The sequence below is a fragment of the Podarcis erhardii genome (assembly GCF_964252035.2).
Source record: "Podarcis erhardii genome assembly, chromosome: 7".
Lineage (NCBI taxonomy): Eukaryota > Metazoa > Chordata > Lepidosauria > Squamata > Lacertidae > Podarcis > Podarcis erhardii.
The window spans coordinates 84049505-84070418 of record NC_138511.1 but is presented as its reverse complement, the minus strand read 5'-3'; the positions used below and the strand labels follow the sequence as shown (position 1 = coordinate 84070418).

Genomic DNA, 20914 nt, shown 5'->3' with positions numbered 1-20914 from the left:
CAACTGGAGTGTTGCAGTTGGCTTGGGTGGTAAAGGGTCTGTACGTTGCAAAGGCACTGGGGACTGCTCTACAGATTCGCCTGGCTGAGCCCCAGCAGCTCTGCTTCCAGCCAGGCACTGTCGTTTCCCTGAGACTGCTCCTCTTGCATCACTTCTGCTGCCACTGTTGCTAAGGCTGCAGTGTGCTTCTGGGGCCTCTGGGGACACTCTTTCGCCATGTGTAGTGCACTGTCACAGATGTAACATTTCCTGGTCCCTCTAGGAGGCTTCGCCTTTACTGCACCGGAAGCTGGAACTCTGGCTGTTGCCTGAGCCTTAGCACCACCAATTTCCATCGGTTCCTCCCCCTGCCACGCCAGAGGCGAGGGATGTGCCTGGCTGAAGTCTCTGGGGAGAAAAGGAGGCGTCCTTGCCGGTGCACGCGCCTGGCGTCCCTCCTCATTGTGCCAAGGACGTTCTTCGTGGCGTACCCCTATTGCAAGAGCCCTCTGCACGACGTCCTCCAGGGTCTGAGGTCTGTCTCCCCTGGCAAGTTCATCTTTTATGGGGCCGCTGAGACCCTCCCAGAACAAATCTCTCACTGGTTTGCAGTGCTTCTCCCAGCCCAATACAGTCAGTAAGGCGAAAAATCACGAATGATACTGACGCACAGTGGCTCTCCCTTGCCGCAACCCGTGCATTTCCCTGCGTGCAAGATCAAGATCCACGGTTGACTGGAAACAAGCATCCATCGCTTTAATAAATTCATCAGAATCGCGGCGGGCAGGGCCGTCTTCGCGCCACAAATTGCGCAACCAAGCTCTTGCCTCCCCATGCAAATGAGACACAATAAACCCCACTTTCTCCTCTTCATCTTTAAAGTCATTACGAAGCAAATGCAGTGCATACAAGACGTCTGCTCTGAAGCTTGGGTAGTGCTTTAGGTTCCCATCGAAGTGGGTGACTAGACTGCCCCCCCGCCTTCCAAGTCCAATTCCCTCTGATCTGGACCCTGGGAACCCCTCCTTGCTAGCACGCTCCCACCTTATTTGCAGGTCCTGGCAGCGCTTCTCCGCTTCATCACTCTTCTTCTGAGATGCAATGACTGCAGCGGTGAGTTCCGTAACTGCGTTGCGCAGTGTTGTCAGCTGTTCCTCCGCACTCATGGCTGCCACCGTTCGTGAGCTTTGCAAAAAAAAATTTTGCGTTCTAGGAGAGGGGACTTACTGTCAGAGTCACCCGTGGTCCCAGCTCACAAGAGACCAAAGTCCACTCCAGCTTATGTACAAAAGCTTTTATTCAAGAACATCAGTAGCTTAAGATCCGAAGTCCGTGACCCTACGTCTGTTACCCTTAGACCGCTGAAGTCCCCTCTGACTCGCTCCCCCCTCGACACCAGTTTAAGAGGCTTGTACTGGTCCACCTCTTTCTCTCTTTCCTTTTCCGCAGGGTCTTTCTGCCCCCCTGTGTTCTCTCCCTTCGGGACTCTCCCGAGGCTGAATCCTCTGCCGCCTCCTCCCCCCTCCTTCGGGCTTTGGGACCAGGCTCCTCCCCAGGACTCTCTTCATTTCCGCGCGCCTCCCATTTTGAACTTGGCGCGCTTACGTTGCTCTTGACCTTCCTTTCGACCGTTACATTGCCCTCAATACTACTTTCCTCCCCTTCCGGCAGCACGTTTTGCCCTGATCTCCTTCCCCTCTCTGCTTCCTGTTCTGCTCCTTCTGACACACTGGTCACTCCTCCCCCCTCACTCCGTTCCAGCGGAGCAGCCGGTCTCGCTCTCCAACTCCCACTGGGGGTTCCCCCTTCCTTTCCCTGCTCCTGACTGCTTCCCCCTCTAGCTCCCCTTGGCTTGACCAGAGGGGCTCCCTTTTGGGAGTCCTCCGATTCACTGGACGGACTCATGGACAATCTTGGGTCATTGTCATCCTCTTCCTCGTCAGTCTGGAATCCTTCCCCCTCACTCTGAGTCTCTCTCCCTGAACCCCTGACAATACCATATATATTTTTAGTTTTGCCTTGAGAGAGTCTGTAAACCTCTTTTGTTGACCACCAGAATTACGCTTACCTTTTAAAAGTTCGGAATAGAGTAGCTGCTTTGGAAGACGATAATCAGGCATCCCATGGCTGAGCAAGGATTTGAACCCTGGTACCTGGGGCCGAGGGACGCGGGTGGCGCTGTGAGCTAAATCACAGAGCCTAGGACTTGCCGATCAGAAGGTCAGCGGTTCGAATCCCCATGACGGGGTGAGCTCCCGTTGCTTGGTCCCAGCTCCTGCCAACCTAGCAGTTCGAAAACATGTCAAAGTGCAAGTAGATAAATAGGTACCACTCTGGTGGGAAGGTAAACGGCGTTTCCATGCGCTGCTCTGGTTCACCAGAAGCGGCTTAGTCATGCTGGCCACATGACCCGGAAGCTGTACACCGGCTCCCTCGGCCAATAAAGCGAGATGAGCGCCGCAACCCCAGAGTCGGTCACGACTGGACCTAATGGTCAGGGGTCCCTTTACCTTTTACATGGGGCCGAGACAACCTTGTGGTGTTTTAAGCCACTAATGAATCCATAGCCCAGGAACCTTTCAAGAAAAGCATGTAGGTACGTGATGGGGCTCTTTAATGTCTGTCCCCAGCACCTGCTATACAGAGGGATGCCATCCCTGTGCATGGGACAACAGATCTAGCCGTTGTGGCAATTACTTCCTCTGAGCTTTTGGATTTTCTGGTTTCCAGCCAGGCTCTTCCCGGCCTGCCCACAGCCCACCTGCCTCCGAGGTCCTCCTTGCATGCCAGACAAGGACATGAAACTGCATGCATACTGTAATTACAAACGTGGGTGGAAAGAGATGCTTCTTCTTTCTCTCTCTCTCTCTCTCTCATAGTCCTTTGCAGGTGGACCCATAGGATTGATGTGGCAGCGTTGAAACAAGAGGACCGCACTCTTTTGGAGAAGTGCATTGTGCGCTTTTGTTCTTGCACATGCCATGTGCCTCCCTCTTGCCTTGTGACCTCCACTTTTATAGTTCTTGGGCATCCTTTTATTGCAGTAGCTTCCTTCTGCAGAGAGACCACCGACATCTTTCTGGAGAGACTATTGACAAATTGCACGCTGAGCAAGGAAGCCAGCAGGAAAGACAGGCTTAGGCTACTCCCCAGACAACATTAGCGCAACTGCCCAATATGTTTGGATGTGTACTGTTACAAAAGGTGGGTTCTGCCGCCTCCTGTCTCTGCTGAGCTGTGGCAAGAGCCCGGGGGCTCCAGGCATTCACCCACAGCCTGTGTTCCTTTGGAGAATTGAGACGTGGCGGAGACTGTCGTAGCTTTGAGAAATATGGTTTATTCACACCTTCATTCTGCATGGAGGGAGTCCAAATCTTCCAGGATGGTCCTTTCAAGAGGGGCTTGTCCCTCACAGGAGTGAAGCCATGCAGTCCAAGGCATCTCTCCCAGCCAGCCTGCAGCCAACCTGCCCAAGATGGACCCCAGTCTTCCTTCTTATTGTTTTCAGAACACCTTGCTCAAAATCTCTCTTCTCCTGTCACTTCAAATACATACCCCATCTCCTTGGCAACATCCATCTTCTCAGGCCCAAGGATTCCTCTCGGATTGCCCATCAGAGAGCCAGTGTGGTGTAGTGGTTAAGAGCGGTAGACTCGTAATCTGTTGAACCGGGTTTGCATCTCTGCTCCTCCACATGCAGCTGCTGGGTGACCTTGGGCTAGTGACACTTCTTTGAAGTCTCTCAGCCCCACTCACCTCACAGAGTGTTTGTTGTGAGGGAGGAAGGGAAAGGAGAATGTTAGCTGCTTTGAGACTCCTTTGGGTAGTGATAAAGCGGGATATCAAATCCAAACTCTTCTTCATCATCAGCACCTTTTGTCGTTTAACAGATTTGCTCTTCGCTAGGCCAGCCAGACTGGTTTACATAAAAGATGCTCTGGTTTCCGCCACATGACCAGGAAAGCTGTCTGTGGACAAACGCCGGCTCTCTCAGCCTGAAAGCGAGATGCACACCACAACCCCATAGTTGCCTTTGACTAGACTTAACCGTCCAGGGGTTCTTTACCTTACCTTTACCTTTACTTTACCTACATAAAAGATGTGTTTCAGTTGCACTGTATCTCTTTTTCCTACAGCTAATCACTAGATTTGTCACGGGATTCCCACAGATTGAATCCACATTCTCCTTCAGCAAGTAACAGAGTGAATCTGCAGCTTTTAATGGACTGTTTCCCCCTTTCCTCTGTCCAAACAGCAAAAGCCACACCACAAAACCCAAACTCTCGTTCGAAGCTGGTGCACAACTACTTCTTTAACGCTGAGATTATGCAGGCCGCTTCTATTTCTGACCAACATTTATTGAACAAAAGTGATAATGTGTGGCCTTCCTACATTTCAGAAACCAAACCCTTCCTCTCTGGAATCAGAGGAAGACAATCCCCTGCCTATCAAGAATGCAATTTATCACCAACTGCAACAAGGGAACAGCCTGTAGCAGGGAAACGTGTGGTTCACTAGCATTTCCCCATATGCTTAGGGAAGAATGCACAGAGGCAGCCAACGTGGCAGCTTCCAGATTCTGGTGGACTCCAACTCCCATCATTCCCAGCCAGCATGACCAATGGTTAGGGATGATTGGAGCAGTCGTGGTTGCATCTGGAGGGCCACAGATTCTGTATCTCTGCTTAGTTAAGATTCCTGCATTGCAGGGGTTGGGTTAGATGACCCTTGGAATCCCTTCTGACTCTAAAATTTGATGATTCTCACACCATTTCACTTCCCAGAGAGCTCTGCACTGAGTCTCTTTTCCTCCCTCTCATCTGCCCACATTTCAAATGGCAATAACGTCCGCCTGTCTGTCCGTCCTGGCAGGGTATGACCCAAATTCCAGTGGCCCACCAAGTGCCAGGCAGTACAAGAACCCTCAAGCAAGCCATTCTGCACGATCAAAGAGCACATTTTCGAAGCTCTGTGTTCAGGTGGGCCTACCACATGGTCAGAAATAACCCTGGCCTTATGCCTTTAACATCACTTTTGTTCCACACCGAAGAGATAAAAGCACCATCTGCTTAAATGCTCCTCTACCCTGGGCTGTCCGCAAATGCATCTTTTGTTTCACGGACAGGCACTCACCTCTGACATGCATAACCACCCCTACCTCATCCAACTTCCTCCATCCCCCCGGTCACACTTCCTTTGCCTGCACATTTCTCAACCTTTTGCATCACTCCCCTCTCTTTTGCACACAGCAACTCATGGCAAACCTCCTCTCCAGGAACATCCCTCATTGCCACATGAAAGGTCACCCAACCACCCAGATTTGGGAAGGATGCACAGTCTGGTGGATGCATGTCCCTTTGGTGAGGACAGGACTTCCGGGAAGAAAGAAATAATCTACGCAGCGTTATCACAAGCGGGGGAAGAAAAGAGCTGAAATATTTCCTCATCAAAATAATTAAGCTCAAAAAGAAAGACAGGTACAAGTGCGTGGGCTCGCCAAATAAATAAAACGGTATCTCCCTACGCTTTTGTTTTCCCATTTGTCCCACTAAAAAAATTAATTACAGATGGAAGTGGTTGTGTTTCCAACATGACCCAAACGGTGCTGTAAGCCGACAGGGACCAATCCGGCCACATGCTTCCTCACCAGTAAGCGAAAGGAAATCGCACCATTGCAAAAAAATGGTCACTAGGCCCACTGGATATTTTTCGTCCATGAGAAATCTCCTCAGAAAGGGCCATTTGCCAGGCTCTTGAATACCAGTGGTCTAAATCAGAGGTATCAAAGCCTTCATCCTTTTCCAGCTATCTTTCAGTCACTGCCTGGGCCCCACATCTGCCCATTCAGGGCCCCTCGTCCAAATGCTCCCCTGGCCGGCTTCCTGCAGCGGCATCCGGATCCTGGCTCGTGACTCAGATGCATGTCACCTCCTGCCCAGAATTCCCCTTCCCTGACTCACTGCATGCCACGGCTAGGCCAAATGAGCAATAAGAGAAATAAGAGGCACGGCAGGTATGTGGGGCGAGGCAAAACACGTGCAGGGTAGAGGAACACTATTCAAGACACTGGAATGGCTGGTTTTTAACCTCAGCTCTGAGGGGGGAGGAGGAAGGGAAGAGCACGACAAAGGACAGTGTGTGAACATCGGAGGGCAACTGTTTTTAAGAGAACTGAAAGTGCTTGGAGAGACACAATGCATCTATCTTCCCACAGGGAGCGGAAATGGGGGTTTTTTCGTGCCATTGTTGCCTCTGGTCAAACAGGCCAGAGGGGCAAACCCCCTCCTCTTGTTCTCTTTTCAAAACCCAGCAGAACAATTTTGACCCCAGGTAACCACAACAGGGCAAAAGAAATGTGTGCATAGCTGCTGCTAATCTGTCACCTTCCCCTCCCCAGATGTTTTGCACGGCCACTAATACCCTCCAGATGTTTCAGGGAAAATGCTTTGCCTGCTGCTGGCTTGGGCCTTGTCCACACAACCTCCTTAAAATGACCGCTCGGCCGCTCCTTTTCTAAATATGGATTGAAGCTGGTGGTGCGTCCGTAAGGGCGGAGGAGAGACGTCAAAATGAAGCATTTCAAACTTTAGGGGGTAGGACTCGAACCCATGGCTTCAAGTTAAAAGGAAGGAGATTCCGACTAAACATCAGGAAGAACTTTCTGGCAGCAAGAGACGTTTGACAGTGAAACGGCTCTCCCTCAGGAGCTTGGGGACTCTCCTTCCTTGGTGGTTTCTAAGCGGAGTTTTGACGGCCGTCTGTCATGGATGCTTTAGCTGAGATTCCTGCATTGCAGGGGGTTGGACTAGATGACCCTCGGGGTCCCTTCCACCTGTACAAGTCTCTGATTCTATGACAGGACAGCCACAGGATAGATATGGATCGTGGAGCAACACCATTTTAAAAACCGGGATGAAAAAAGAAACAAGAAACACGAGCTGCAGATCAGGGGTTTGTTTTGTTATTTGAACCCCAAAGGGTACACAGACCCCCCCTTTCTTCCCTTTTGTCATAGGAGGTGTTTGGCTGACATCCTTTCAAGAGTCAGGCCCAAGCTAATTTTTTCCTGATGTTTAGTTGGCTTGTACAGTGGTACCTCGGGTTACATACATTTCAGGTTACATACACTTCAGGTTACAGACTCCGCTAACCCAGAAATAGTGCTTCAAGTTAAGAACTTTGCTTCAGGATGAGAACAGAAATCGTGCTCCGGAAGCACAGCAGCAGCAGGAGGCCCCATTAGCTAAAGTGGTGCTTCAGGTTAAGAACAGTTTCAGCTTAAGTACGGACCTCCAGAACGAATTAAGTACTTAACCCGAGGTACCACTGTACAGTAATGCATCGAACATTAAAAGCTTCCCTAAACAGGGCTGCTTTCCACCTAGGCCCTTCTGCATTCAAAGCATGTGCCCTTCTCTCTGAAACTACCATCAGAGGCCCCCGCAGGAGAGTCTATTGCACCAGCCTCAGGTTCCCAAATCCTTCCTGTCTTACTTGGTTGTCTTGCAAGTATTTTCCCCTTGCAATAATATGGCAAGGACATCTTGCCATTTGCACCACTCCTTCGCCTCCAACCCACCCTGCGTCTGAAGAAGCAGCATGGCACAGACTATACTTCCAGGCAAGAACAGATTCTGGCGGAAATCTCCGTCCTACACATGGAAGTCCCACCGGGCTCAAGGGGAGTTGCCTCCAGCATCCCGTGTGCTTAGGGCTACGGCCGCAAGGAGACTCTTGCTGCCAAGATTTTGGTTTCTATTCGAGGAGCAGCAAGAGATGCCCTTTGGCCAAAGAAGCCCTTCACACCCACTTCCTCTTAGCCAGGCTTCTGGTTTGAGGCTCGCAACCCCACGCAACTGCCAAATCAGCAAAAAAAAAAAGGAAGAAAAGGAAAATAGCTGTGGCTGGCTTCAGCTAGTCAGCCGGTGGCCTTTGGCAGAAAAGCCCAGTGGCAAGGATTCTGGGAAGCCCCCCAAACTGTGCTGGGGCAAACAGAGTAGGCCATCGGCTAGCAGGGTGGGTGAGGATCTCCAAGTGGCCCAGAGAGGATAGGAAAGACTCTCAGCAGAGGCTCCCGTCAGCATTTTTCAGGAGGGATTCAAATGCATGCTGGGAAATTTAGGCCCGCCAGGGTTAAAACACTCTTGTCACCTCAGCACAACAAATCCACTTCCTGAGGCTAGGAAAATGCAGTGAGAAGTGTGGGGTGAACAAATGAGAAACAGAAAACTGTATAAACGCCCAAGAAGCAAATCAGAGCAAACGGGGGACAAATGTTTATTGCCATATTTTTTTTAAGAATGAATGCTCGATAAAGACTGGATGTGGTACAGATTGTGGTACAATCTTCACATAAGATTTGTGCAAGCAAATCAGGTCAAGGTCAAGGGACCCCTGACCATTAGGTCCAGTCGCGGACGACTCTGGGGTTGCGGCGCTCATCTCGCTTTATTGGCTGAGGGAGCCAGGGTACAGTTTCCAGGTCATGTGGCCAGCATGACTAAGCTGCTTCTGGCGAACCAGAGCAGCGCACGGAAACGCCGTTTACCTTCCCGCCGGAGCGGTACCTATTTATCTACTTGCACTTTGACGTGCTTTTGAACTGCTAGGTGGGCAGGAGCTGGGACCGAACAATGGGAGCTCATCCCATTGCGGGGATTTGAACCGCCGACCTTCTGATCGGCAAGCCCTAGGGTCTGTGGTTTAACCCACAGCACCACCCATGTCCCACGCAAATAAGAACGAATGCTTAATAAATAGGTAGCCTGGAGGAGTCCAGTGTTCACAATATTATGCTAAATAGACCGACAAAGATGTCATTGGGCGATTGAACCTGGAACCTGCAAGGCAGATGCTCAAAGGGCTAAGCTATGGTCTTTCCTTGCTTCACCCTCATGGCTCTGAGTGGCTTGCAGTACTGCCCGTCATCTGTGGTGCCAAAGAACAAGGGGACCTTCCAAACATCTCCTACCCGATCTCCACATGGCCCACCCATTTCTACTGCAAGAAGTGAAGCTACAGGGAACCAGGCAGAGGGCCTTCTTGGTAATGGCACCCACCCTGTGGAACGCCCTCCCGTCAGATGTCAAGGAGATAAATAACTATATGACTTATAGAACACATCTGAAGGTAGCCTTGTATGGGGTAGTTTTTAATGTTTGATGTCTATTATGCTTTTATACTCATTGAAAGCCGCCCAGAGTGGCTGGGGCAAACCCAGTCAGATGGGCAGGGTGCAAATAATAAAATTATTAATACTATTACAGTGGTACCTCGGGTTAAGTACTTAATTCGTTCCGGAGGTCCGTTCTTAACCTGAAACGGTTCTTAACCTGAAGCACCACTTTAGCTAATGGGGCCTCCCGCTGCTGCCGCACCACCGGAGCACAATTTCTGTTCTCATCCTGAAGCAAAGTTCTTAACCCAAGGTACTATTTCTGGGTTAGCGGAGTCTGTAACCTGAAGCGTATGTAACCCGAGGTAAAGGTAAAGGGACCCCTGACCATTAGGTCCAGTCGTGACCGACTTTGGAGTTGCGGCGCTCATCCCGCTTTATTGGCCGAGGGAGCCGGCGTTTGTCCGCAGACAGCTTCCAGGTCATGTGGCCAGCATGACTAAGCCGCTTTGGCAAACCAGAGCAGCGCACAGAAACGCCGTTTACCTTCCCGCCACCTATTTATCTACTTGCACTTTGTGCTTTCGAACTGCTAGGTTGGCAGGAGCAGGGACCAGGAAAGGGAGCTCACCCCGTCGCGGGGATTCGAACTGCCGACCTTCTGATTGGCAAGTCCTAGGCTCTGTGGTTTAACCCACAGCGCCACCCGCGTCCCTAGGTACCACTGTACCCGAGGTAGATAAAGGTAAAGGTACCCCTACCCGTACGGGCCAGTCTTGACAGATTCTAGGGTTGTGCGCTCATCTCACTCTATAGGCCGGGAGCCAGCGCTGTCCACAGACACTTCCGGGTCACGTGGCCAGCGTGACGAAGCTGCATCTGGCGAGCCAGCGCAGCACACGGAACGCCGTTTACCTTCGCACTAGTAAGCGGTCCCTATTTATCTACTTGCACCCGGGGGTGCTTTCGAACTGCTAGGTTGGCAGGCGCTGGGACCGAGCGACGGGAGCGCACCCCGCCGCGGGGATTCGAACCGCCGACCTTTCGATCGGCAAGTCCTAGGTGCTGAGGCTTTTACCTACAGCGCCACCCGTGTCCCCCTGTACCCGAGGTACCACTGTATTAAAAGCAGGACAAGCGCTTCTGCGTCTTTGCAGAGGAGGGCATTTCACCAAGTGCTATAGCTTCTCACACAAGCGACACCGGCTGAGATGCGTCTGGCCACCCTACCGCTTGGCCTACCTTACAGGGGTGTTGTAAGGGTTACCGAGAGAACGAAGGTGAAGCACCCTGGACCCTCAAAACAGGTCAGCGTTGTTTTTGTGAGCGGCAAGAGACGGAGACACGCTTGCACATGCACGCACGCACACTGCCCAATTGGCATTTGGCAAGGCTTGCAGGGCCCGTTCCCACGCTCAGAGGAAAACCCCCTCCCCAGCCGAGCCATCGGGAACCAGCCACTCGCATAGAAAAGGGAACAAAAGAAGCTGGAGGCTGGGGACAAGACGGGCTTTGAAAGAGGGGGACACCCGAGACAATGAACAAGGACGTGAGGGAAGGGGGGAAAGGGGCACGCTCACGAAGGCAAGGCTGAATGGAGGGCGAGAATAGGGGTCCCCCCTCCTGCATTCACTGCCCTTCCCTCCTGCCCCCTGCTCTTCAATAATGCCAGAGAGGGACTGGCTTGCGGGGAGAAGCAGGGCTCTCTCTTTGCAGCCAGCGGAACGGAGAGAAAAATAAAGGACGGGGGATTTTTGGCTCAGCCACCCAGATGCAGAAAAAGGAGAAGCAAACAAAAGGTCGATCGGAGCCTCATCAGCTAGGCCCTGAAACTGTTTTCAACACCTTGGTCCAGAGCCAGGGAATGGCGAGGAAGGAACTATGGAGCGTGTACAAAGTATGCTTCTTCACATACAGAGCAACCCAGATGTCGGGAATTAGGGCTCCCAGCACGGAGAAGATTAAACTCCGCATGGAAAGGCAAAGCCACAAAAGAAAGCCATGGATCGAGACGGAAGAAAGCCACAGATGGATTTTGAAAGCTCTGGTCCCAAGGAGGAGATTGAGAGGGGACCAGTCCCAAACACCCAATATGTATTTCCCCGGACAGCTGACCTCCCGGACAGCACAGGGCTTCTCCTGTAAATTCCTGGGAACTGTAGTTTGCCCCATGGAACTACCACACCCAGCATCCTCAACAAACTACAGTTCCCAGGATTTATTTTGCTTTGGGCATATGGTATGGAGGTGATCACGTGACTTCTTTCTGTAAAGGTAGTTTTCTGAGCGGAGGAATCAGACGTGATCCGCTGTGCGACTCACCTCTCAACGCCAGTGTGGAAGGAGTCCGGGCCTGCGGGTCGTTCAAGGAGTTGAGGGGGGCGCTGTCTTGCAGCCAGATCACCCGCACTGGTTCTGGGGGGCCTTGAGCCCTGCAGCTGAGGTTGAAAGGGGTGTTGACTGTGACCTCCAGATCCTGGGGCTCTTCGGTGAAAAAGGGGAGACCTGGACACAAAAGGGGGGGCAAGAAGGAATAGACTCAGCAAATGGACACAGAAAGCTTCCTTGTGATGCGTAAATGTGATGTTCTTCAAAGCGGAATCGAAGCAAACGTCAGTTCGTGTTTCCCCCAGGTTGCTGTTTGTGCCAATTCAGCTTTGAAGAGCGGGTTTTCGTCCCTGATGGCGCTGTAATTTTTATTTTTTGTTATTTTACGTACAAGTTATTACCATTATCTCAAGTGGGTTTATATATATATATACTTATGTTTCAAAGTGTTTCAGAAAAGAAATCGGACAAAATTAAATACTGTCTATAAAGCAATACAGATCCATAAAACATAATAATCTATTAATATCACTCAATATCATTCGCTCAATATCATTCGCTCAAGATTGCATGTCTGCTAACACACCTGTGTTATTTATTTTGATTTATTAGTTTTATATACTGCCCTTCATCCAAAGATATGAAGAGGATTCACAGGGTAAAAAAACACACAAGGTAAAAAAACGCAAGTAAATAGTTGAAACCAATATAACAAAACAATACTCCGCTCCCACAAACACGTGTAAAAGGCTGTGGAATATTAATCAGCCAAAGGCCTGGTTGAAAAGGAATGCCTTTGCCGGGTGCCTACAGGCATATAATTAAAGCGCCAGGTGAGCCTCCCTGGGAGAGCAATCTACAGACAGGGAGCCACCCCGAAAAAGGCCCCGTTCTTGTGTTGCTGCCCTCTGGACCTCTCGTGGAGGAGGCACACAAAGAAGGGCCTCAGATGATGAGTGCATTGTCTGGGTTGGTGTATACTGAGGTATTGTGGTCCTGAGCCATTTAAGGCTTTATAGGCCACCAGCACTTTGAATTGGGCCCAGAAACTAATTGGCGGCTTGGGACATATTTAGTCTACAATCAGGCACAGCCACAGGCTCTCTCCCTCTCAGCAATCACAGATCCCAACAATCCACAAACTACAACACTGGCAGGCTTCCGCTGAGACACTCAAACCCAGTCTTATCTAGGGCTCCGCCAACCGCAGTAGAAACTCCACACAACTCACCCAAACACTCGCACAAGGTCATCATGTATGGCTAAGGAACCAAGGCCTCACCCTAGACAAAACATCTTCCATTTATATTTACAGTACTTGTTGCGTTTGTGTTCTTTAAAACTTTCACGTTGGGAAAGTTTTGAAAGAAAGAGAAGATGGTTACAAAGCCAATTTGGGCTCCAGCTCCTCTTTGTCACCACCTTCCTTCTTCGACCCTGTGATGAACACTTGTGGAAGATCCTCTCAGTGTGATCTGGTGTGTGCACATCACGCTCAGACGAACGGCGTTTACCTTCCAGATTCAGGTAGGCTTCATCAGAGAGGACTTCAGATCCGTTCACCGAGGCCGCGCACTGGTAGTTCCCCATGTCCGAGAGCTGAACAGAAGGGATGCTGTCAGGGAAGAGGAGAACAGCAACACAGGGAGTTAATTTGGCTTCTTGGTGCCTTCAATTCACTCCTGATCTGAGGAGAGAGCAGGGTTGTGGGATCCCTCCCTAAACAAGAGTATCTCTAGCAGTGACCAGAGGAGGAATGACCGCCGGGAGGAGCTCAGAGAGAAGAAACGCCGTGGTGCATCAGTCGGACGCCTTCATCTCACTCGTATCGGTCTCTACAGCCACAGCAGGTCCCACAGTTCAACCTCATCCCCAAAGGCTCGCTCCAGTCAGATGCCAGCAACCTCTGCTCCTGATCTGGACCACTTGCTCAGGTGAATACTACCAGGCTAGGCTCCAGGCCTGTTCATGAGAACATGAGAAGAGCCCTGCTGGGTAGGATCACAGGAAGTTGCCTTATACCGAGTCAAACCATTGGTCCATTTGGCTTGGCCTTGTCTGCACGGACTGGGAGTGGCTCTCCAGGGTTTCAACCCAACCTGGAGACATCAGGATTGATCCCGGGACCATCTGCATGCAAAACATGTTCTGCCACTGAGCCACTGATCCCCTCAGGATCAGTCTGAAAGTTCATCTAGACTAAGGTTACCAGACGTCCCTGTTTCCTGGGGACAGTCCCCGGATTTACAAATCTGTCCCCAGAAAAAATCTGTCCCCGGAGTGTCCCCGTATTTATATTTTAAGTGTTGTAGATTTATTAGCAAGGAATAAATGTTGTTTGATTGGTTCAACAGCACAAGACACATCATATGGGGACTTCCGGCGAGGCAAAATGGCGGGCAGCGAGTAGCTCCTGAAGCCATCCAGAGCCAACTGCGCTATCAGGCTGGCTCCTGGCTGCTGAGACTGCCGCTGCCACTACCGAGGGGGAACTGGGGACACCCAGTGTGTCAACTGGGGGAACCACTGACACACACACACACACACACCCCGCAACCCAAATTGAGCCGGGAGCGAGAGCGCCTGGCCACCGGGCCGACTGCCCAGTGGCACTCAGGGGCCAGGAAAACCCCAGAGCTGGCACAGAGAGAAGGAGGAGAGGAGAAGGAGAAGGAAGAAAGAGAAAGAGGAAGAAGAAAAAAGAGGGGAGCCCTGACCTTGCCACACGACTGAAAAGGAGAGGTGGGAGAGCACCAGGAGGGCAAGGACACGTGGTCGAGCCCAGGCCTGACTCCATGACGGCTAGCTCTCCAAGAGAGCAGGCCATGGTCCCGAGGAAGGCCACGCAACAGAGGAGACCACAGAAGAGAAATATATTAATTATTTTTTAAAATAACTTTTTCTTTAATAACTCTCTCTCTCTCTCTCTCTCTCTCTCTCTCTCTCTCTCTCTGTTTTTTTTAAGTGTCCCTGGATTCTTTGAAAAAATCTGGTAACCTTAATCTAGACCACTCACCCCTGACCGACCCCTGCCTCACTCCAGGAGGCTAAGCACAGGGGGGGGGGGGTGTCCAAACCCCCCCCCCATTTCCAGGATACAAAACACACTATGAGTAATACCATTAAAATCCATGGATATCCATGGTTGGATATGGAGATAACATGGCATCAGTGATATAGTAAAAAAAAATATGCAAAAATGTTTTAAGGGCAAAAATGGGTAAGACCAGAGTAATATTATTATGTCGAAGCTGAACAAATGATTAAGGGATTAAGCTATAAAGAATATGTGATAAATCGAATTAAAAGGAAAGGGAAAATGAAGACATAATAGGGTGAAATGTATAATATTGAATAAGATTTGAAAGAGGGCAAGGAACTGCTGAATTTGATTGTGTAAAGGGGAACACAGAAAAGGGAGATGTGAGGAAGTCAGGAAAGAAGGTTACAAAGATAGTAAGTTAAAAAGCGGATTCTTTTCTTTTGATCATTTATTGCCTTATTTATGTTTTTATTGGTTCTCTTTTTTATTTTTTTTCTTTGATGTGATGTATTCTTTTCTTATGTATGTTTGTTCTTCTATAAAAAATCTTAATAAATATCTAAAAATTAAATAAAAAATCCATGGATATAAACTTGGGTCCCATATGCACCGAAAACCTCTGACAACGTTTGAGATATTTGTTAAGAGAATTGGGGCATACAGAACCAACATTTTCAACTCGACGTGAATGCCACGGCAGACTCTTCAAATGTCCCCATTTTCCAGGGTTTACAAAAGCCGCCCCGGTTTCTGATTTGATTTCAGAATGCCCTGCTTTCCCTTAGGACATCCCTATTTCCATTGGAGAAATGTTGGAGGGTATGCTGTGGCAAATTGTACAGGGGCCCAATATTTCTGATTTTAAATATTGGGGCCCCTACCCCTCCGGGTTATGGTTTATCGCTGGTTAGGGATTGTTTGTGTTTTGGGTTGTTTGTGTCACTGCAGAAAGGCCGACAACCTCTCTGTTTGTTTATGGGTCATGATTCTTCCCCCTTCCATCCTCAGACTCCTGAATCCAGAAGACCAGCTGCCAGTTTCCTCCTGGACATCACGAGGAGCAGCAGCAGCAGACAAAACAAAGCATCTTACTCTTGTGCTAGTTGTGTGTGTGTGTGTGTGTGTTTATTCTACAGAGTTCTTTAAACCCTTCTGTTTGTTCCAGCTGAGCATTGTGTCTTTTGCTGTTTATTAAACTCGAGATGAATGTATAAGCTTTTTAGGAAAGGAAAGAAACAAGTTTAAAGAGCCCACGCAGCTAACGAAACAAAGGCAGAGTAAAAAAATATATAAAAAGCGTGGGAACTGTTGGAGATTCCAGACTGTTGCTATTTTGCGGGTGGAATTCAATCGCGTATGGGCAAATTCAATTTGCACAATAACAGCAAATTTGGCGCTGTTGCACAACAGGCCTGCTTCCCCCAGGAAAAAAATAGGGACTTTATTCAGTATAATCCAGTAATGGATTATAATTACCATTTTGTGAGATGGAGCGTGGGGTTGGGGAGTGGACCACCAGAAAGGTAACCATTATTATTATTACTATTTATTACATTGATATACCCCCTTTATCTTCCAAGGATCTCGAGGGGGTGCAGATGGTTCTCCTCCCCCCCCATTTCGCCCTCACGACAACCCTGTGAAGTAGGTTAGGCTAAGACAGGGGTCAGCAAAACTTTTCAGCAGGGGGCCAGTCCACTGTCCCTCAGACCTTGTGAGGGGCTGGACTATATATTTGGGGGGGGGGTGAACGAATTCCTATGCCCCACAAATAACTCAGAGATGCATTTTAAATAAAAGCACACATTCTACTCATGTACAGTGGTACCTCAGGTTAAGTACTTAATTCGTTCTGGAGGTCCGTTCTTAACCTGAAACTGTTCTTAACTTGAGGTACCACTTTAGCTAATGCGGCCTCCCACTGCCGCCGCCGCGCAATTTCTGTTCTCATCCTGAAGCAAAGTTCTTAGCCCGAGGTACTATTTCTGGGTTAGCGGAGTCTGTAACCTGAAGCATCTGTAACCTGAAGCATCTGTAACCCGAGGTACCACTGTAAAAACACCAGGCAGGCCCCACAAATAACCCAGAGATGCATTTTAAATAAAAGGACACATTCTACTCATGTAAAAACACGCTGATTCCCGGACCATCTATGGGCCGGATTTAGAAGGCGACTGGGCCGGATCTGGACCCCAGGCCTCAGTTTGCCTACCCATGGGCTAAGAGATGGTGACTGACTCCGAGGTCAGTCTCATGCTCTACTGACTGAGCTATCCTTTATGTGCTTAGAAGACATGGGTGCAAGCTGTTTCCCACGGTTGTGCTCCTTTCCCAGGGAGAACCCACTCTTTAGTGCTAAACTGGAGCAAATGTCATTCCAGAGAAAACCGGAATTGTGGGCTAAAGAGCCCTTTCCCCTGGGCTATTGGGGGGGGGTGACAGAGGGGCGGATCAGAGAAGCAGCAGGAGGGTGGATAAGCCCTTAGCCTGCCTCTTGGATAATCCAGGACTTCAGACATCCAGTTTGGGCCACGGTCCTGGAAGCTGCCCCTACGCCTTTCATCCCCATTCAGTTCCTACTTTGCCTGGCCTGCCAGCGGAAAGGGCAATGAAAGAAGCAGAGGAGAAAAGCTTCATGCGAGGCCAGGAGAGGAAAGCTGCCAGCCCCTCTCCTCCTCACCAAGTTATGCTGCTTTGGGGTTGAGCAACTGGAAATATTTCCCAATGTGTCTCTCTCACACACACACCCCCTCGGAGGAAGCCAGCCAGCTCCCCAGCTCTCCACAAGGAAGATGGCTCGGCTGTTCACGTGGAGGAAAGCAGGGATGGTGGTTTAAGTCAAGCAGGCAACACCCATACTGCTTCAACTTTCCCCCGCTCCCCCATGGCACGGTTTCCTCCTGTTGTGCAACTGGCTGTTTGGCTGTAGAGTGCAGTTTTGGTTGCCTCGCATCAAAAAGGATATCGGAATACAGTCAGAAAGGGGCTAGCCAATTGGTCGGCCAATTGGTGCCAAAGAAGGATAGAACTTTCTTTATGTATGCCACAACAGCAGCAAGAATACTTATTGCAAAGTACTGGAAGATACAAGATCTACCCACCCGGGAAGAATGGCAGATGAAGGTGATGGACTACATGGAATTGGTGGAAATGACTGGCAGAATCCGAGACCAGGGAGAAGAGTCGGTGGAAGAAGATTGGAAGAAATTTAAAGATTATTTACAGAAATATTGTAAAATTAAGGAATGTTAGAAAGATGTTGGAATGAAGTTACATGGCTTTAGCAGAAATGTTATAAAGAATTAAGTATAATAGATTGTAATTGGATCAAAGGAAAAAATAATGTTAGAATTTGTTAAGTTAAATGATAGGACAGAAGTTTGAGGAAGATGGAAAGGATTTGCTGAAACAAATAATTGAAGTGGAATACAAAAAAGGGAGGTGTGAGGAGGTCGCTGAAACAAGCAAAAGAAAGTTAATAACATTGAAAGTATTGGTTGTGTTTCTTTTTTCTTTTTTTAACTGTTTTTGTTTTATTTTTGTTATGTATATGTAATATTTTTGTTTTTGGGTTGTATTGTATGATTTTGTTATGTTTAATTCTTTTTCTTTTTTCTTTCTGTAACTTTCAAAACTTTAATAAATATTATTTAAAAAGAAAAAAGAAAGGGGCTAGCCAAACGGTCAAGGCAACTTCAACGTGGGGAAAGGTTGCAGGGTTTGAGACATTTTAGAGAAAAGGCGAGGGAGAGGGGACAGGGTGGAAGTTCATGCAATTATGCCTGACATCCATAACAGGTGGCCATTCAACCTCTGCTTAAAAACCTCCTGAGAGAGTCCGTCCCACTGCCAAACCGCTCTTACGGTCAGAATTTTTTTCCTGATGTTTAGTCGGCTTGTACAGTGGTACCTCGGGTTACATACATTTCAGGTTACATTCGCTTCAGGTTACACACTCCACTAACCCAGAAATAGTGCTTCAGGTTAAGAACTTTGCTTCAGGATGAGAACAGAAATCGTGCTCCGGCGGCGTGGCAGCAGCAGGAGACCCCCATTAGCTAAAGTGGTGCTTCAGGTTAAGAACAGTTTCAGGTTAAGTACGGACCTCCGGAACGAATTAACCACTGTAACTTGAATCCATTAGTTCGAGCCCTACCCTCCAGAGCAGAAGCAAGCAAGCTACAGTCATACCTCGGGTTGAAGTAACTTTGGGATAAGTACCGTATTTTTTGCTCTATAAGACTCACTTTTTCCCTCCTAAAAAGTAAGGAGAAATGTGTGTGCGTCTTATGGAGCGAATGCAGGCTGCCCAGCTATCCCAGAAGCCAGAACAGCAAGAGGGATAGCTGCTTTCACTGTGCAACGATCCCTCTTGCTGTTCTGGCTTCTGGGATTCAGAATATTTTTTTTCTTGTTTTCCTCCTCCAAAAACTAGGTGCGTCTTACAGTCTGGTGCGTCTTATAGAGCGAAAAATACAGTATTTTTGGGTTGCGTGCTGCGGCGACCCGGAAGTAACGGAGCGCATTACTTCCGGGTTTCGACGCTTGCGCATGCGCAGACGGTCAAAATGACGTCGCGCGCATGCGCAGAAGCAACGAATCGCATCTGGGTGCGAACGGGGCTCCGGAACAGATCCCGTTTGCATCCAGAGGTACCACTGTAGTTCCATCTTCCACATGACAGCCCCTTAGTTTAGACATTTGAAGATGGCTTTCTTATCTCCTCTCGGTCTCCTCTTCTCCAGGCTAAACACACCCAACAGCCCCTTAGTTTAGACATTTGAAGATGGCTTTCATATCTCCTCTCGGTCTCCTCTTCTCCAGGCTAAACACACCCAACTCCCTCATAAGGCTTGGCCTCGAGACCCTTCACGATTTTGGTCACCCTCCTCTGCCCACCTTCCAGCTTGTCAGCATCCTTCTTAAATTGTGGTGCCCAGAACTGGACACAGGACTCCAGGCGTGGCCTGACCAAGGCAGAACAGAGTGGGACTATGACTTCCCGTGATCGCTAGACTTCTGTTGGTGCAGCCTAGATCAGCATTGGCTTCTTTGTTTTGCTGCTACTGCATCACACTATTAACTCAATGTGTCAACAGCTTCTCAATGTGTATTGTATTGTTTTATGTACTGTGGCTTGCCGTGGTTTTATTGATTATAGTTTGGATATTATTTACAGTGGTACCTCGGGTTACATACGCTTCAGGTTACATACGCTTCAGGTTACAGACTCCGCTAACCCGGAAATATTACCTCAGGTTAAGAACTTTGCTTCAGGATGAGAACAGAAATCGTGCAGCGGCAGCGGGAGGCCCCATTAGCTAGAGTGGTGCTTCAGCTTAAGAACAGTTTCAGGTTGAGAACAGACCTCCAGAATGAATTAAGTTCTTAACCAGAGGTACCACTGTATTGTAACTGTTGAGTGGATTTCTGTTTAACTTTTATATGTTGGTATTATCATTTTATACTATTATAATGATTGTTGAATGTTACTTTTTTGATGTAGGTTGCCTATTTCAAAGTTATGTTTTATTATTACATTTTTGTATTGCATTAGATTGTTATAAGATGCACATTTTTAGTTTCTTCAGCTCGTAAACTGCCTTGAGTATTGTAAGAGAGAAAGACGGTATACAAATTTAAAATGATGATGATGATGATGATGATGACTCGTGCTGAGCTTGCTGTCCGCTAACACCGCTAGATCTTCCCAACGCTGAGCCTGCCAGCCCACCTACTGTGGGATGCAAGGTGCTCACCTCAATTCGCTGGTGGTCATCCATTCTTCATCATCCAAGGGAAACTGCATTTGGTTACTGTCAGCCAAGTCCAGGGCGGCTCCGTCCCGCAGCCAACTGATCTCAGGCGGCTCGCCAAGAGAATGGGCGGAGCACGAAAACTTGATGTCCTTGCCCAAGGAAGATGTCAGGTTCGAAGGGCTCTCTTGGAAGAACACGGCTGGAGGAGAGAAAGAGATTGCGTTGGAGCACCTGAATAGCATCGTACAGAAGGAAAATGAGACATAGGGATGGGTCTAGGATAGAAACAGCAATGGGAGTCTAGCCAATGGGAGTCTACCTTTGTTGTGCAGTTTCTGCTGCACACTGAATAAGTGCCTCTTTAATAAGTACCGTATTTTGCACCCCATAGGACGCACCGGCCCATAGGACGCACCTAGTTTTTTGGGGGGGAAATAAAGAACATTTATTTCCAGGTGCGGGGCTGGAAGAACCAGGTCGGGGAACAGCGGGAAGGCACGCTCCGCCTCCCCGCTGTCCCCCGAGCTTGTGGGGCTGGCGATGGGGAGAAGTGTGCTGAGCCCGGGACTGCAGGCAGCTCTGCGCAGCCACCGGGAGCCAGGCAGGACTTCACGCCCCGCTCCCGATGGCCGCTCAGAGCTGTGCTGAGCCAGGGACTGCAGGCAGCTCTGCGCAGCCACCGGGAGCCGG

The 20914-nt window shown here is 49.2% G+C and overlaps 1 protein-coding gene across 2 annotated transcripts in view; it reads right to left on the bottom strand.

The window, feature by feature from the left end:
• Positions 1-20914, bottom strand: part of AXL (AXL receptor tyrosine kinase) — a 77574-nt gene that overhangs the window by 42683 nt on the left and 13977 nt on the right. For both annotated transcript variants that reach the window (XM_081868811.1, XM_081868810.1), the window contains exons 2-4: positions 20225-20423; positions 12937-13037; positions 11417-11599 (exon numbers count right to left, since the gene is read on the bottom strand). In XM_081868811.1, the coding sequence (XP_081724937.1) occupies positions 11417-11599; positions 12937-13037; positions 20225-20423 (483 nt within the window). The remainder of the gene's footprint in view (positions 1-11416; positions 11600-12936; positions 13038-20224; positions 20424-20914) is intronic.